General features: G+C 35.0%; 1 protein-coding gene across 1 annotated transcript in view; it reads right to left on the bottom strand.

Annotated features, from left to right (window-relative positions):
- LOC148945456 (uncharacterized) overlaps positions 1 to 18236 on the bottom strand; it is a 77316-nt gene that overhangs the window by 30308 nt on the left and 28772 nt on the right. Inside the window, exons 3-5 of the mRNA XM_089098592.1 lie at positions 15267 to 15414; positions 8179 to 8735; positions 2164 to 2684 (exon numbers count right to left, since the gene is read on the bottom strand). Coding sequence (XP_088954718.1) covers positions 2164 to 2684; positions 8179 to 8735; positions 15267 to 15414 — 1226 coding nt within the window. The remainder of the gene's footprint in view (positions 1 to 2163; positions 2685 to 8178; positions 8736 to 15266; positions 15415 to 18236) is intronic.

The following is an 18236-nucleotide window of genomic DNA, read 5'->3' as shown; positions in this document are numbered from 1 at the left end:
CTATCTCGAAATTTTTATTGGATGTGTTTGGGGGAATGACGGGCGTGGGGGGGTAGTTACCCTCCAATCACTTTTGACTATTAAAAAGGGCACTAGAACTCTCAATTTCGAATCGAATGAACTCAGTTTGAAGTTTCTACGATGACGCCTTCCATATGAAGTGCCCTGCTCTAAAGGAAAAAAATAATTCATAGTACATTGTGCCAACATCGTTCTTATATGCCCTCAGGGCATAACTTAAAACCCTTGCCCCGAGGGATGGGAGGGATTGTCCTCCTCAAAAACATATTTTCTATCTGGAAATCAACTACGCTGAACAAAATGGCTATCTCAAAATTTGATTGGATGTGTTTGGGGGAATGATGGGCGTGGGGGGGGGGGCTAGTTGCCCTCCAATCACTTTCGACTATTAAAAAGGGCACTAGCCCCCCCAAATTTCCAATCGAATGTGCCCTTTTTGAAGTTTCTTCGACAACTCCTTCGATACGAAGTGCCTGACTGAAGAAGAAGAAAAAAAATACATTGTTCCCACATCGTTCTTTACTTAGGCTGCCTATGAAAGTAAACGTATCAAACATGATAATCAAATAAGGTGGAAAACAATGAAGGAGAACCTCAACTTGCAAAGAGCTTGAAGTTGATTTTATGATATTCTTAATAAAACATTGAAATCTTTAAGCTTGTTTTTCAATTTCGTCCAATGTTGAGAAAAGAAATACACAAGTTAAGAAGCTTCAAATCAGGGGCGGATCCAAGATTATTTTTAGGGGGGGGGCGCAAAATACGTTGATCCGATAAACTTGCGTTAGGAGCAATTTTAATTAACGCAATCTTGCGTTAATTAAGTAAATTACATTACTTTAGACTATGTTAGGGGGGAGGGGGCACCCCCTGAATCCGCCACAGCTTTAAATATTTTTTTTTCAAATGGTAAAGACGATTGGAATATTATTGAATAGTGGAATAGTTTAGGGGATAATATTCTTAAAATTGAGAAAAAAAAATTTTTCTTGCCCTTTCTGTGAATAATTTTAGTTTTTTGAATTACCAGTCTTAGATCGTGAATTTTAAAGTATAAGCCACCTATTAACAGTAGTTCACTAAAATTTTGTTCTCAGATGTAATCATTGGGATCTGATTAGAAAATGCAACCCTACCAGGTCACATAGATAGGTTGGTTATATTAGTAATATTAAAGGCATCTACCATTGAACGTTAGGTTTGATATTCCTGTAAATTAAAAACAAAATAGATTTGTTTCAGCCCACCTTGCAACTATTTTTAGATTTTGGAATTCCAGTAAAAAGCAGAATATTTGAAATAGTAATGGCGAACGAGAATTCTAACCTTTATTACTCGCTACATAACAACTGTAGGTTTCATAGCAGGACTCCCAAACTTAGTTTTGAACGGATATTTTGGGTTATTTAGCAGATAAAAATCTTAGCCAAAAGACTTTAAACTTTTAGCTTTGTTTTCTAAGAAAAATTTTAGCTTTAGTAAAGGAGTCATGATTTTTAAGAATTTTAGAATTCCAGTAAAAAGCAGAATATTTGAAATAGTAATGGCAACGAGAATTCTAACCTTTATTACTCGCTACATAACATCTATAGGTTTCATAGCAGGACTCCCAAACTTAGTTTTGAACGGATATTTTGGGTTATTTAGCAGATAAAAAATCTTAGCCAAAAGACTTTAAACTTTTGGCTTTGTTTTCTAAGAAAAATTTTAGCTTTAGTAAAGGAGTCATGATTTATAAGAATTTAGCTGATCTTGTTCCCAGTTTATAGAGATATGCAGAGTAAAGAGTATCTAGAGTAAAGCAGTCGTAATTTCTAAGAATTTCGCTGATGTTGTCCCCAGTTTCTAGACATATGCAGAGTAAAGAGTATCTAGAGTATCTAGAGTAAAGGAGTCATGATTTCTAAGAATTTCGCTGATCTTGTTCCCAGTTTCTAGAGATATGCAGAGTAAAAAGTATCTAGATTAAAGGAGTCATGATTTTTAAGAATTTCACTGATCGTGTTTCCAGTTTCTAGAGATATGCAGAGTAAAGAGTATCTAGAGTAAAGGAGTAACTATTTTTAAGAATTCCACTGATTTTTTTCCCAGTTTCTAGAGATATGCACGGGCAAAGTATTCAAATAGAGATTTTAGAAGGACCTTTCGTTGTCATTTTTGCCACCTTTTCCTTTTGGTTTTGCATAAGAAGATTCTGTTGCTGTTGTTTCTTCTTCGCTTCCACTATAGTCATCTTCTTCTTCGTCCTCTTCTGTCTTTTCTTCTTCGTAGCGCACACTTGGTCCTCTTTGTCTGTAGCCACCATTTTGAAATCTTCTTTCATCATTCATATCTCTGTTATGATTTCGATACCGGCTTCTTGGATCGCCACCCTTTCCGCTCTCATCGAACCTTGATTCCTCAGTGAACATCATTGGATTAACTTTTCCACCAAGTGGATACAAATCCATCATGAAAGAATAACGTCTTTTGGAGTCACGGGATTGAACATTTTTGGGTCTGACAATTTTTTCACGCCGTCTGGAAGTGGAAGATGACCTAGAACGGGGCCGATCATCAATATGTCGAATGATGTCTTGAATGCTGGAGAACTGCTGCATCTGCGATTGTTCTCCCTGTAACGAGTCTAGTTGCCCGGCAAAGTTTCCGTTTCTTGAAGACACCTGGAAAATTATATTTAATTAGAATTAACGCACTATTATTATTTTTCTATATACACTATAATTTAGAAAATACATGTGCATACCTTGTTTTGCTAAAAATGTCAGCTAATTATCAAACACTAATTAGAGAGCAAGTTGGGTGATAGAAAACTAATTTACTCATAAAATTGGTCACCTTTTAATAATATCTACTGACTGTATGCAATCTGTATAATGAGATAGGGTTGCTTGCCTATAGAAAAAAAAACGGAAGAAACGCCCACTCTCTTTTGAGAATCCAAAAACCAAGGGACTGATCTGATTTCTACTTTTAGGAAAAACTAGTAACTATTCCATAGCATCATGTAATTATTTTCTGATTAATAATTAGCTGGCTGCACCTCACCGACATTATCACTTGTGTAAAGTAATTAACTTGTTCAGTTTTAATTTAAATATGTAAAGTTTTAGCTTAACAAGATCCTAAATCACCGTTTTACCATAGCAATAGGCCAAATGATTTTTTGGCCGCCATCAAGAAAAAATGACATAAAAGTATAATTTGCAGATTTGTTTTATATTTGCCAAAAAATTTAGTTTCAACAGAGAAAACCGTCCATTTGCAAAAATGAGCATTTATGGCCCCAAGTGGTAGCAAAAGTGCAACTTTGTGGCCTGTTTTGAATCATGTCAAACTCTGCAAAATGCATTATCTTCTGCTTTTTAGGGTAAGATAAGATAATTTTTATCTCAAGAGGTTATCATAAGCTAAAATAGAGCTGAATTCGCGTCATATGTCTAGTAAAAGAAAACAAAACAAAGAAACAGCCAAGACAGCAAGACGAAAATTAAAAAAAATCAATCAAGCATAAAAGTTGTCAATGAAAATCTAACGCAAATTAGTGACATAAGAAATTAAAAAAAAATTATGTCCAAAAAATTAAAATGAACGTTATACGATTAAGGGCAAAAAAACAACAGAGGGGGTTGGAGGGATGAAATAATTTATGACTGTACTTTATGACAAAACAACTATCTAAGGCTCAAAGAAAAAAAAGCCGAATGGGTAGTGAAGCCCTCATTTAAGAGATGAAATGAATAAAGAATTTAGCCTCTTTTTATATATAATTAAGAAACATTCTTTCTAAATACACTCAACCTTATTCATTTTTAATTGCAATTCCAGACTGTATTCATGAAAAATAGGTGGACACGTAGAGAATGTGTCCTAGTTTACAGGAATCCTTTTCCAATGGTTGAAAAGCAAAAGGCTAGAACTTGAAATGTGCCCTCAACAGAATTGACTCGTATATAGTCTTGCACAGAAACCAAACATTTAGCTTCACTTAGATAGAAGAAAATCGTGAATGAAAGTTCTAGGTCCACATAAGAGATGCTTAGTAGTCAACATGTATTATGGTGCTTTTCAAGGAGTTTTGATTGAACCTTTCACTTAGTGGAGTAAGATGGTTTTATTTACTATTTTTTTTCACAATAAAGTTTTTGTCTGGTCGGGTTTTTGTGGCTTGCTAAACGCTTGAGTCTAAAAAATCTGTTGTACACTTTGGCACTTATTTTTTTTTTTATAAATAACAAGATAAAAGATAAGTAAAATGGTAAGTAAAATGGTAAGTAAAAATTAAATTTAATGGTAAGTAAATGGTAAGTAAATTTAATGGTAAGTAAAAGAGTAAACATAAAAAAGGTAGGGTAAAGACTCTTTAAAATTTTTTTAAGGTCTTATAAGGTCATCTACTGTTTTACATTACTTAACTGAGATGGCTAAGCTTCGCTATAGATGGTACCGCGTTTCAATAATCTCTTGTTACAATATCTAACATAACTATAATATATCAAAAACACCAATTGTTCTGCAATTTTTATTTTCTTGAGTAAGTCTTCAAATAAATGTATGTATATGCTTAAATTTCGTATCATCATAGATATTGTCTATTGGTAGATGGCATGTGTGTTAATAATTTGGCCAAGAATTTTTTAGAATTGGGCTCAGTTCCTTAGCGCGTTATTAATTAATTCCATTAAATGCTCATTTGTGAGACGTTTGCTTTAGTTTTATTAACGTTATTGTTGACAAAAGTGACTTAAAAATATGTTGCACCAAATATGAACAGCAATTTGCAGGCAGCTTTTCCTAAATTCGGATAACTTTATTGTGGTATAGTTCCATAAACTCATTTGTAGATTGGTTGATAAGTGATACATTATAGAAATGTGATCCTTTTAGAAAACTAATAACTCCATTTTCCTACAATTGTTATTTAGAATAACTTTTATTTTCTGTCTGAACTCATGACGATGGTACACCTAGATTTGAATAGCATAACATTTTTCATCACATTTCCTTTACTTTCATTTTAAACAAAATTAAAAATCACATTTCAATTAATTTTCAGATCATTATAAGGTTCACATTCATTCTTTCAAAGATTAGCATGCAATTTGCGAGCCGCAATTTCACAATATATACTATACAGTATTGTTCAAAGACTTCTTATGCATTTTCTGTGGGTACTACTTGTCACGGGAGGTCCGCTCTCCAGCTATTGTAAAGATTTATGGTACTTGAAGCTATGATTTTCAGTTTAACTCTAGAAAGTGTCAGAAATTGCATGGAGGTTTCAGAAAAAGCTATTAAACATATTTTTTTGTGAATATAAATATTGTTTTTAAAAGTCCTCCAGTAATTATTTTGAAAAAAAAAACAGTACTTATCAGTTAGCTGGAACACACGCCACAAGAACCGCGTGCAGAATCTCAAAAATCCTACTGAAAAAAAGGTTTCCTCTGCCTAGTGTAGTATTGCTCACTCCATGAAAAATATTTAAACTTAAGTTTTTTGAGGTTAAAGGGGCATACAAAGGTACCTAAGTTAGGTTAGGTCAGGTTAGGTTGCGTATTTAATATATGCTATGCTTTACCCCCCCCCCCCCTAATATGCAAATATATAGCCCACATTTGTTCCTAAATTATTGTATTTTCATCATATTTTGTTTTATTTCATTAGCATTAACAAAACTTCATTTCTCGCATGTGTTCCAGCTAACCGATAAGTACCAAAAAACCAAATAGCCCTTTTCAGCTTTTTAAGATAATTTTCTGTTTGGTATTACATAGTACTATTTAGAATAAAAATTTAGCATCATTAAACTCCAAAATATATGTTTCTGGCTTTAGGCAAAATCTTGGATATTGTCCTTATTGTGCTCCCTTTTTACGGGAGATTCACTCTTTTGTAGAGAGCAGCGAACTTCTTCCAAAACTGTAAATGATAGATGGCGATCTTGTTTTTTTTTATTTCAGTCGCTGTTTTTTCGGGTTTTTGTCCGGCATTTTTGACATTGTATTTTAAAGTATTTCTCTAGAATTGTGTTTAAGAACCCTTATTGATATTTCTGGTGAAAACATAATATAAGGTTTACCGTTTAACATTTGGACTTTGAAGTTCAAACCCTTAGTTGTGAAACAATTGCCAGTTTTCTCTAACTATTATTTACTTTTTCTAGAAGAACACTTTGATTTTATTTCTTCAAATAAAACGTGTTCAATTATATTTTTAATTTTAACCTCTTTTCCATATCATAGGTGACTTAGACTTTGTAAAATCTCGGAAAATTTACTTTTTATGAGTTGTTTAATAGTTATACTGATAAAATATACTTCAAGCGCAGGCTATTACGAGGACCTCTGCAACTTTTCAAGTTATCAGCAGGGATAAACAAATAAAGTGGGTGTATTTTATGAAAATTATAAGCTAATGTAGAAAAAATATAATGATCTTGAGATTCCAGGGGATGCAGGGTGAAAGCCCCTCCAGTCTAGGCCTATATGCCTTAAGGTTGTTACTGTCTCTAGGGCAATATATGTACAAGACATGTTAAAAAAAAAGTTCAAACTTTTTCAGATGATTGTTCGAAAAAAGGTTTTCATCTATTCCTCTCTCCCTTCTTATAAAATATTGAAATCCACAGCGGAAGATGGAAAAAAATTTATTTTTTAATAGAAAATGTTTAAATTATAGAAAATTGACAAATAGTTTGTAGAATACAATAAAATTAAATCTTGTCATCCCAGGAAAAGGGACTTTGATCCAAAACCCGTTTTCCACAATTAAGCTAGTGATAAAGGGAGATATCATGGTTCTCATCGTGATAAATGGTGCTGATCGCCATTTCATGGCCCTTCAGCCAGGAAGTGCAGAGTGGGTTGAGGGATGGTTGTCCTGTGCTTTCACATACCCTTTCTCTTTGTCTTTCCTGAAGCTTGTCCAAGTACTCATTTAGAGATGGGATTGACGTTTCAAGCAATGGCTTATTTTATTGTGGTGACGTGGATGAGCCCTTCTATCTTGATTCAATTACTACGAACGATTTTATTCTTGTTGAATTTGTGCTTAGCAGACACAGGGCAGAAATTTTCAGGTTGCTCCAATAAAAGTGTCAATAAAGATGATTTCAGGGTTTCCCTCATGAGAAGAAGTGGACTTCAGCGAGGACGACATTGCTTAAAAACATCCTCGTCTACGAAACTCGGTAGAACAGTAAGAGTTGGTATAGGATTAATCTTTAACTACAATCTTAGATCACAGAGACTACGGTGAATTGTGTCTCCTTTTAATACTTTTATTGTCATTTCATATACCTTAAGTCTTGTTTTTAATTTTTACACCTTTATACATATTTAAGAAAACAGACCTCCAAATGTAATAGTTTAGCATGGTGTCTGTTAAACTATATAAGTTCAAACTCAAGTTCTTTTATTCAATAAATATAAAAAAAAACGCAAGAATCCAAAAAGTCCCAAAGGGCCCGAAGGCCCGTTAACTTGGAAAAAAAACTACATATTAATCATTTGCAGGTTATTTACCTTTGGTACGGCTGGTAAATAACCCCAACATGAATAGAGTTCCAGACAAACCACACAGCAACGGCGAGACCAAAGTCTGAACGCTCTGAGGGGGTATGCCAGACCATGCTCTGAGGGGGAAACCAGACCATGCAAAACTAATCCGCTACGAACCAAATACATTAGGAGCTGCTTATCTGGAAATAAAAACCTCCGACACGCAGCTAAGGAAAGTGTTATTACTGCTAGAGCAATAAAGATTGTAATTGCAATAATCAAACATTTTTTTTGGCAAGCTACTATCAGAGCTATTAAAACAAATTTTTGGCAATTATTTTCGCAAAGTTTGTTGGTAAATAAATTCAATGACAACCATAACAGTGCAACCGTTTGAGATAATTATAATAAAGACTCCAAGAAGCATAGCAAATCTGTGGTTTCATAATTACCTGATGTAGAAAATCTAGATTTTAGAAAAAAAAAAATTCGATACCACCAAAGTTAGTAACCAAATTAAAAATGAATTCGCTCTTTTCCTAGGATATTTTAGCGCTCCCAAATATCTTGATTACGTTTTTAACGTTTGCAAGACCACCACTGTTTTTGATTTGCTGAAATTACAAAAATTTTTAATTTGGGAGAAATTTCATACCTTTTGATTACTTATTGGTGGAAAATGCTGAATGTCTGCTTTACCAAAGCTTCCAATCTTTTGGGATGGTGATCCATTTAGAATTGGCACAGGGGACGGCCTAGGTCTAAAAGGCATCCTAAATCCTCTGATTGGTCCTGTTTTTGGTCGTATTCCTTCAAACCTTCTTAATAAAGTAGCTTTGAGAAAGGCTTCTCTCTTAGGGTCTTTGAAACTAAGTGGTCTTCCTGAGTGTGGAACATTGAGGTTTGGAGGTGGAGGTCTTCTCCACTCTTGTTGCAATCGAGGGGAGGATCTATGTTGTATGTTATCTTCTTCCTCGTCTATTACAACTGGAACATATGCTAAATAGCGAAGCGCTTCCGCATTTGGGATTGATTCGCTTGTGTTGAGGATATTAGAACTGGGTGTGGGAGTCCTATTTACTCCTGCGTCAGGAGCTGATTCACTGTCATCTACTGCTCCATCTTCTTTATTGGATTCTTCTGAGGTTATATAATTTCCGAGGTAGGTTAAAAGGGACTCGACTGAGTCGTATTCCATAGATGTGTCATTCCCTGAAATTTAAAAGAAAACAAAATTAAAGACTCTGAGGTTGAATACTTTCATTAGCTGCCTCATTAGTACTAAATATAAAGTTTCAAATGAAAGCTGAGAATGAAAAAAAAAAATGAAATAAAACGAACGGAAATTGCCTTGAATATGAAGGGGACTGCCACCCCCACTTGTTACGATAGAGTTTCACTAGTGTATTATTGAAAGCGTTTTAAACTGCAGCGAATATAGTCGGTTGGTAGTTGTATGTTTACTATTTACGGACTGCCTTTCAAGAGATTCGAACTGAAAATGAGGTTGCTTAAAGCAAATACAAATAAATCATCTATTTCTACCTTTATGTATTTTGTTAAAAAATAAAATCAGTTTCTTTTACATTGCTCTGGTGTTTGAACATTCACTCTTGAATCACTTAATAAAAAAAAAAAGCCAAACTATAGCTTAAGGAGAGCTTAGACCAGTGGCAACCCCCCTATGCGTCATAATATCCTTGTACTTTCTATTTTTAATGCCACTCTTTCATTTCATTTGAAAAAAAAATAGGAAATTATGTGTTTATTATAGCTTGTTTATAATATAATGTCTAGGGTCATCCTAATTATGAGGAGGGCAATCCCCCTCTCAATACTTCGAGAAAAACTGATTGCAATGTTTTATCGTTATTACTACTACTAACTGGCGATTGCCTTGACCGGGATAGGCTGGGTATAAATGGTGCGAGCTTTCTTGGTGTTTGAGGTCTATGCTCCGTCATAAGCCCCTTCCTCCGTCCCTATCCTAAAACAGGAATCCCTGCTTACATGGCCTCAGAATGGCGTCAGGGTGGACCTTTCACGAGTTTGCCTAACCAGAATCGTGACTGTGAACAGCACTGCACGATAACCTTGAGGAGTGGCGCCCCTCGAAAAAATTATATCCTAGTAAACGACACAGCACTTCCACAGGATTTTGATTGATAGATAGTTCCTCTGGATTTGCTTGTTTTGGTCAGCTTTTTTTTGGCTGAAAAAATTCTTTCTAGCTACGATATCTAATATGGGCTGTCTTTCGGATGTAACAGACATGAGACTAATGTTGCAGGATTTCGATTCTTGTTGATAGAAGAGCATCGCCAAATATGGAAAACAATATTGAGACCTCGATGGGCACAGGACTGCGCTAAGCCTCCATTTAGAATGAAGGTCCAAGGGATTTCTTCTTCTCCAGTTCTAGGCCGGCTTAAGCGTTTTGTGTAGCCTTGAAAAGATATGCTAGTCCCAAACTAGTTTTAGGACCATTGCTTTTCCTGTGACCATAATAATTTCAATGTTTTAAATAACATGAAAATTTAAACTTTGAATGCTGTAAATTTGAAAGACGACTATCGTATTGATATCTTGACAGACAAATTCAGACATTTTGAACAGGACATACTAGGAGTTTCAGAAACTCATATCCAAGGGATAGAAAACATAAAATTAAGTGATATAGAATTTATTTTCTTAGGCAGGAAGGATGGGGTACATATACTGGGAGTAGGGCTCATGATGAATAATGAAGCGGCTAAATCCTATTTAGTTTACAAAAATATTAATAAAGAACCTCGAATCTGTTGGATATTTCGACCTAATACTGCTTAGACAAAGCGGGGTATTGCTGGATACATAGTTATCAATTTTCCTAGGTATCTGGCTGTTTTTTTGTGGCGTTTAGGCGAAGTCTGATTTTGGCTGCAACAAGACGATGGTAAGTGTTCCCAAGTTCGGTGCCTTGGTAGGTGTGACAATTCTGTACAGACGACAGCCATTGCAGGCGTACGATATGTAGTCGAGAATATTTCTCGTTGATCCATCATTACTATACCAGGTGTACGTGGCTATGTTGGGTCTCTGAAACCATGTGTTTGCAATGGTAAGATTTTGGGCAAGACAGCAGTTCAGTCTTCTCTCTCTGTTGTCATTTATTCTATCTACTGTTACGGGTCCAACACCTCAATCCTACAGGCCGGACTCATTTTAAATGCTAGCATTCACATATCTTAGAAGGACGAGGTACTGAAGAGAGCTTAGAACTTAGAAGGGCATAGAAGTCTTCCTTATCTTTTTCCTCGGCTTCATTTGTGGGGGCGTAACAGGTGATAATGGTTATTTTTCCATGTTTACCATCGAGCCTTGCTCTCAGGAGGCTGTGTATTACTGGTGCGAATGAGAGGAGGGCCTTGCGTGGCACTGTTCAGCACCAGGCCAACGACTCCTCGCTTCTGGTGACCACCAGACCAAAGCAGTCTGCGCCCTTCACCAATGTAATCCTCACCATCACCAGATAGATGCGTTTCGGTGGTTCCAGAAATAGTTACTTTCTATTTCTTTAATTCTCTGGCTAATAGAAGCTTTTTAAACGGGTTGGTTCAGTGTCAGAACATTCCAGGTGGCCACATTGATGCCACCTTGGTCAACGATATTCAGAGGGAATCGTCCGTGGTCGGTCCGGGGTCGAGACGGAGTTTGAGATGAAATATCCGAGGCTGAATTTCTGCCTCCATTCGTAGCAACAGAAGTTTCAGGAGGAGGGCTGCCAACCCAACCAACCCTATATGCATTTGGTTCTCTGGTGGCTGGCCAGATATCCAGAGGCACGTGGAAGTCGTTCTTCAGGTCGTTCTCAGGAGCCTGTGAGCACTATATGGTAATTTTAATAGCTACTAAGTATTAGTTTTAGAAACATCAATTGGTAATATTTGAAGCAATCAGTTTCGTTTTGTTAATGAGGAAATGAAACTTCTTTCGAACATAATACTCTCGATATGAATATGCTTCTGATAATCAATTAATTACTAATATTCTTTTACGCTATTTTAATCAATACTCTTTCATTTTTAAATCCATTTCTTTCACATACATAGAACAATTATAATTATACAAAACTTTCAGATACATCAATTGATATCGTTAGAAACAACACTTTCCAATATGGCACAGCAGTTTTCAATTTAGCCTATAGAAGGGTTTGGTGGTGACAAGTGACAGCCCCACTTTTATCCATGACGATTTTGTTTCTTTTTGTTGAGTCTATAATTAAACATTTTTCTCAATTAAACATTTTATGCATAAACTTAGTCAATCAATCAATCAATTTATTTAAAAGAAACAAAGAAAAAAATACAGAACTTTAGACCCCCACAAAGGCTGTTTGGCCTGTGAGAGTGGGAGACTAAACATAACATTAAATAATAACACTAAAATCAAACAGAAGGACCAGAAGAAGAAAAAACGAAAAAAAAAAAAAAAACTGACCAACACCAAAAATTATAATGGCAATCAAAATAAATGAAATAAACAAATTGAATAGGAAAGATAGAGGGGGGAGGAAGGAGAGAACTAACTATCTAGGCATAAGAGGTGGTTAGTTAGCTGTTTTTTAAATTGTCCATAGGAATGACATAGCCGAATTTTAATTGGTAGGGAGGCACAACATAAAACTGGATTGAAGTCTGATCTAATGGTTTGGGTTTTATGAATGAAAATATCCATATCATTTCTGAGAGAAAAAGAAACACAAGATTCAATGCGCAGTTCAGAATTTAAAAGATATTACTGTTTGAAGAAATTAGCGAGGAGTCCATGAAAATACTTAAAAATGAAACAAGAGGAAAGAAAGATGTATGTTGATTGACCATCCAATAGATTCACACTTAGCTGGTCAGTCACCTCAGACACTAATTTAATTGCTTTGTTATAAATTTCGAAAACAGGAAAAATAAAAGAAGAGAATGTTGATAGCCAAACTGTTAGAAAGAAGTATGTATAAGGCTAAATGAGAGTGAGAGAGGATCTTTATTATTGATCAAAGGAAACAATGAAGAAACTTCCAAAGAACTCCCAGGTTTCTGGAGAACTTATGTTTCACGAGAGCAGTGATGTTTGAAAGAGAGATTTTCAGCCAATAAAATACCCAGGAATTGAACTTGTCTATCAAGGGGACGAGTTATATCACCATGAGGGGTAGAAATAGTTTGAACCAAAGGACAAGAAGTACCTGATCTGGAAAAAATAAGTAGGCTAGATTTAGGGCAAGACAATTTGCATCAAACCAAGCAAAGGTTCTTTCTAGAACAGAATACAAAGTTGTGTGCACATTATATTTGAGACGTATACTGAAAGCCAAATTATTTTGAATACATAATGGATAGATTTACACAATGTAGGACCTAAACCACTGTATATAAATATAATACAGTATGATCATTCTCTCAACCATCATTCAAAGCGAGGCTGAGATGCAAGCGCTCCGGAGAACTTTTAAACAAGTATAAACATAAGCAACATTCGATTTTTTCACGGGTAGACAAGTCAGATTTCCCTGGAATGCGAAACTTGGCTTCACCTTTGTAACACTAATTTTTAAAGAATCAAATTTTAAATTAATTTATTCCGATACATATATAAAAATCAATAATTAGTAGTGCAATGTTATTATTAGATGTTCTTAACAATTACAAGTAGATTTCGATGTCTCGAGTTGGTTTCAAAGGCGTTTTGAGAAATTTTCCGCGAAAATACGCGTTCCAGGGTAATATACACTGGACTGCTGATGACGGATTAAACGGGAGGAGCTGTTTGTACGCGCTGAGGATGTAGTAGCCAAAAATCACTGAGTTGTGATCTTACCGTTATATTATTTATATACAGTGATCTACACTCTATACATACTTTTGGTTGTTAATACTTGAAATGATAGTAAAGCTTTACAATGATACTTGCTACAATAAGAGATATTATAGATAAGTTTTAAGAGTAGAACATTGCAGTTGTAGGAAGGAGGAAGGAAGTGTTAACCAAATTTTCACACTTAGATTAGTAATTTCATCTGGTCGAAAATTGTTGCTGGATGCTCTATCCTTGTGTGGTACATTGATAAGTAGGCTAAAGTAATAAGTGATGTGTACAAAAAGTATATTAGGCCTACTGCAGCTAAATGGGAAATAGGTTAGTAGTTGGTGTAGAGTGGAATCATGAGTTAAGCAGGGTCATCTCCTAACCCAGTTTATATTGATTATTTTGATAGACTTCATCCTCAGGAACACAGCCAATGCTGTGCTCCTTACATAAATAGCAAACAGGAAAATAAACTCTTCTAGGCTTGAAAATTTATTTTGAGAATATTAAGACATGACGATGAAAAGGTGATACCTGGAAATGAGAAAACAAAAAGTAGATAGCTTCAGTTACCTGGATAGCATTAGAAGTGAGGATGGTAGATTCAGTGAGGAAGTAGAATTATAATAGCCATGGTACCCGATGTATCTTCTTTGTGAAAAAAAAGTTTCAAAGAATAGGAAAATAAGTCTTCAAACTAATTAAGACATTGGAAGCCACGGTGATGATTAGACTGGGAAAGTCTCAAACGTGAAAGATTTGAAACGTTCAGAAGATAGGTTTGACGTTTTCCAGGGGAATTTTCAAAGAATAATTTGATGTACTCATTTGACTGATTGCCTATCAGACAATACGCCACAGAAAAATGGTTCGATCTCATTTTCAAGGGCTATAGTGAAATAAAGATGACAGTGGCTAGGTTTCGTTTTAAGGGCGAGGGAGAGGATGGAAGGATAGGAGGAATGATGATGATTGAAGGAAATTGTACTTGTTGGCCATTCGTCTGTGAACCAGACAAAAAGCTGGATGTCCTCGAAGAAGAAAAGAATAAAGAATTTGAAGGAAACTGGAACTTCAATAAAAAGTGAAGAGTGAAGCTTTAAACAGGCTAAGGTCAGAAGAGGAGTGCCCAAAGCCCTTTTAGCCTCAGGCAGCTTTGTACAGCTACTCATTGCTAGTAGTAGCAGTAGTAGTAGAAGTAGTAAATGCAGTAGTAATAGTATTTGCAGTGGTATTAGACTTTTGCAATTGCAACAATTTCGAGAAGGCTGGCGAAGCATCCCTCCCTATAGACGGAAAATTTTTATTTACTACGAGTTTTATTCTTACTACAGGTGAGCGATTTATTTCTGACTAAGTGTTTAGTATCAAATACAGTACTTTATATAGCGTTACCATATCTGCTAGTCTTAAGTTTTAACATCAGTCAGTGCTAAAAAGATTCAAGCATAGCGACCACACCATTATCAGATCAGCAAACCCCCTGTACTACTGTAAATATGATCTAAACCACAAACTATCATTTGACTGCCACTTTTCGAAATAATTCATCATAGTAACAGAAGGGCACATATTTACTGTTTATGGAAATTTAGTGCGTAAATCCAAATATTTGATCTGTTTTATTTACAGGGAAAACGATGGGTTTTCTATTTCATTAAATCATGAAACTAGTCTAAGCCTGGCCTTGAGGGCACTGTCCATAGAGTTGTGGCGGTGATTGGCCCTTCCTCCCTATCTATGAGACTAACAATTCATGAAAAGTGAAAAATCTGAAATTTCAAAATCAAACATTATATACCCTCTTCATTGGAAGAAATTAAATCGAGCCTACTCTCTCCTCCCTAAAAGCTGTCTACTGCTGCCCGTGAAGTAAGTTGAAATATATAATTTATTTACCTGTATCATCTTCTTCAAATGAATTTATGCTTGTCGTGGTGTCATAATACCCTTCATTGTTTCCATATGCGGAATAGTTATTTCTATAGGAAGAAATACCCGCCACATCAGATGCTGGGTTTACCAGTACCCACACTAAAATACAAACCTGAAAAAGGTATCTAATTGGGATTAAATTAATCTTTTTGAATTGTTTTGCTTGTCTATAACGTGCAAAGAACATAATTAAAAATCCCCCCATGGACTCAACTTAAGTCTATCTAAACCTATAAACTTCAATTTTCTAAGATTTTGTTGGGGTTGTTCCAAAATTATGGAATTTCTAAGGCAGTACCACATTTTAGTCAGTGTTTTCGCGTTAAACAATATACAAAAATATTAAATGAACGTTTTTAAATATTCAATCATTGTTAAATTCCCTGAGGCAACTACACATTAAAAAGAAAGGTATTCATTCTAAAGCTGTAAAGTGGCACATACTTATAGCTTATTCTACCTGATTTTAACCCACTTTGCCTTTTCCCTATTTGACGTCTGCTAGAGGCGAAAATTCTTTAACTGCACATGGACATCTTCTTTCGTTATTTTCAAGTCAAATTTTTCGTTATTTCTTAAGTCATAGCCTACTAGTATACGGTTGCGTAGTTTTTACGTACCCAATCCAAAACATCAGATTTCAATGTCCTTGGTACTTTAAGAAAGTCACGATAAGATATGAAATTGGCCGATTCTGGAGAGTTTGAAAAATTACGACCTTAAGTATCCTTAAGCATTACTAAAGCTACCCCCTCCAACCGAACAAATCTTTGATTTTTTCCCTCTAGAATCTAGGCAAAATGTACTACTGGCTAAAATATTTACTGCTTGTTCTTTTATATTGCGGTAATTCACATTATTAACAAATATGACTGGATAAAGAAAGAATACCATTATTTTTGTAAAAAAAATTTATACTTATGAAAATAGTGGAGAATAGTGGAGCATTAACTTCAAGTATTTAGTTGTAACATATATTTTTTTTACGTTTAAATGAGAAAAACCTTTTTTTTCAAATAAAAGTAAGGAGCAAAATTGAAACTTAAAACGGAGAGAAATTATTTTACATATGGGGGGGGGGCTGCCCGTTCTCAACCCCTCGCTTGTTGAGCTAGGTTTACCAGTGCTTTGAAAAAGCTTCTCAATCAAGTTCAACGGCCCTAGTGTTTCAGCAGTCCTCTCTTACATAATTGGGACAAAAAGTCAAAATTTTGGGTAAAGAGCGATAGGACGAGGAGGAGAAGCCTCTTCATATACGGAATAGTTTCTTTTCGTTTAAGTTTTAATGCTACCCCTTACTTTCAGTTAAAAATCTTGTTTCTTTTATCTTTTTTCAAACCATGTCCAGGCTTATCCAAGATAGGATGGTGGGTACTGGCCACAAAAGCCCCCGATTCCTCGTTTAATAAATTATACATATCAACAATTGTAAATTGATTGTTAGCGTCAGTAGAGATCTAAGTTATACTTCTGCCGCCTGTATAGCAATTCCTATGTTATTTGCGTATGGTACGTTCCATGGTAACTTTCCAAGCCAGAGTCTATAGCCAGCGGTTATTTGGCGGCGTATAATATCCTCAAACAGGTTTTTTTTCTGTTTTTCTTGTAAATTACACAATGACTGTACGTCATGAGTTCACATACACATTATTAAAACTACACTTGATTAAACACGTTATAAAACTAAGTGCTATTTGCTTATGTCCCGTTGGTACCATTCCAAACGATTTTTTTTTTCAACCAGAGTGTTTTTTTTTTCAAACAGAGTTGTGTTTTTTTAGAGCTGTAACCTGTTTTTTATGCAGCCAATCATAGAAATGCTTAACAAATCGTCATTGAAAACCCCTATAAAGTTTTCATACACTACATTCCAATTTTCATTATGCTTTAACACATTGATTATAGCACATTAAATTTTATTAACTTTTAAAAAATTGGATATTTATATTTTAATTTTGAGTAAAATTTCATTTTTTTTTTCAAAAAAAAAAAAAAAAATGTTTTACTAGTTAATTCAAATTTCAGGGGGGACTTAGCCCCCTCCCCTCCAAGAATACAAAATCTTAAAAAGATGATGTGTGTATTCGATAGAAACGGCAAAGCACACTTTTTTCTATTATGTAAAACAAAAAACTCCCTTTTCCATTGCTCTGTTAGGAGCATAATTCTGTAGTTTTAGTTCTTTTTCGTTCAAAAGAATCCTTTCCAAATCTTGCATTTAAAATGTACTATCTTCTTCCACTCTAAATAAAGCCATCTGTGTTTAACATGTTACCAAAGAGGGGATGATTTCAAAACAACATTTGGCATGCGTCTTATCGGGATTAAGAAAAAAAAAAGAAAAAAAGACGGATATGTGCGATTCAAGGCTCATTGACAAAAGAGTTTGTTTTTTGACCAAATTAGACAGATATTTTTCAATTGTATTTGATGAAAGTAAATGGACTTCATAGATGATTAAGAGGCTTTTATAAAAATATATGACAGGGAAGAGGGCAATGAATCAATTCTAACACAGTTTTTCTTTACTTGGTATCCGTTAAAAACGAAATTTTTGTGTTAAATAAGTAATTCTTGTATCTTTTAAAAGAGCTTTACGGGGTTTGAGAGAGACTCTGTTCCCTGATTCCGTGTTTTGTTTTTTTTAAGTATTTTCTTTTCGCCATTTTTCAACACCGTAAGAGTGTATGTCAGAGATATTAAAATGTTAATCTCCCCCACCCCCGCCCCTTGTTTTAGAATTCTCTAAGCCCCTCCAAGAGTGATGACGATCATGCCATTTTTTGTTTTAAAATAAAGCACTTTTGAGTGTTTATGAACTTTGTGAGGGACGAGGGGGTAACTTTTTAGTTTAAAAAATTTGTTTACGAGTAGAAAAAGCCTTCACTCCAGATAAGGCTTTTATGTCTTTCTGAATTTTCTGAGGGAGGAGGG

Source organism: Artemia sp. Qi Xiang Cuo, chromosome 13, assembly GCF_049724085.1.
Source record: "Artemia sp. Qi Xiang Cuo chromosome 13, ASM4972408v1, whole genome shotgun sequence".
In the NCBI taxonomy this organism is placed as follows: Eukaryota; Metazoa; Arthropoda; class Branchiopoda; order Anostraca; family Artemiidae; genus Artemia; species Artemia sp. Qi Xiang Cuo.
The sequence above is the reverse complement of the archived record's forward strand: the minus strand, read 5'-3'. Positions and strand labels throughout refer to the sequence as shown.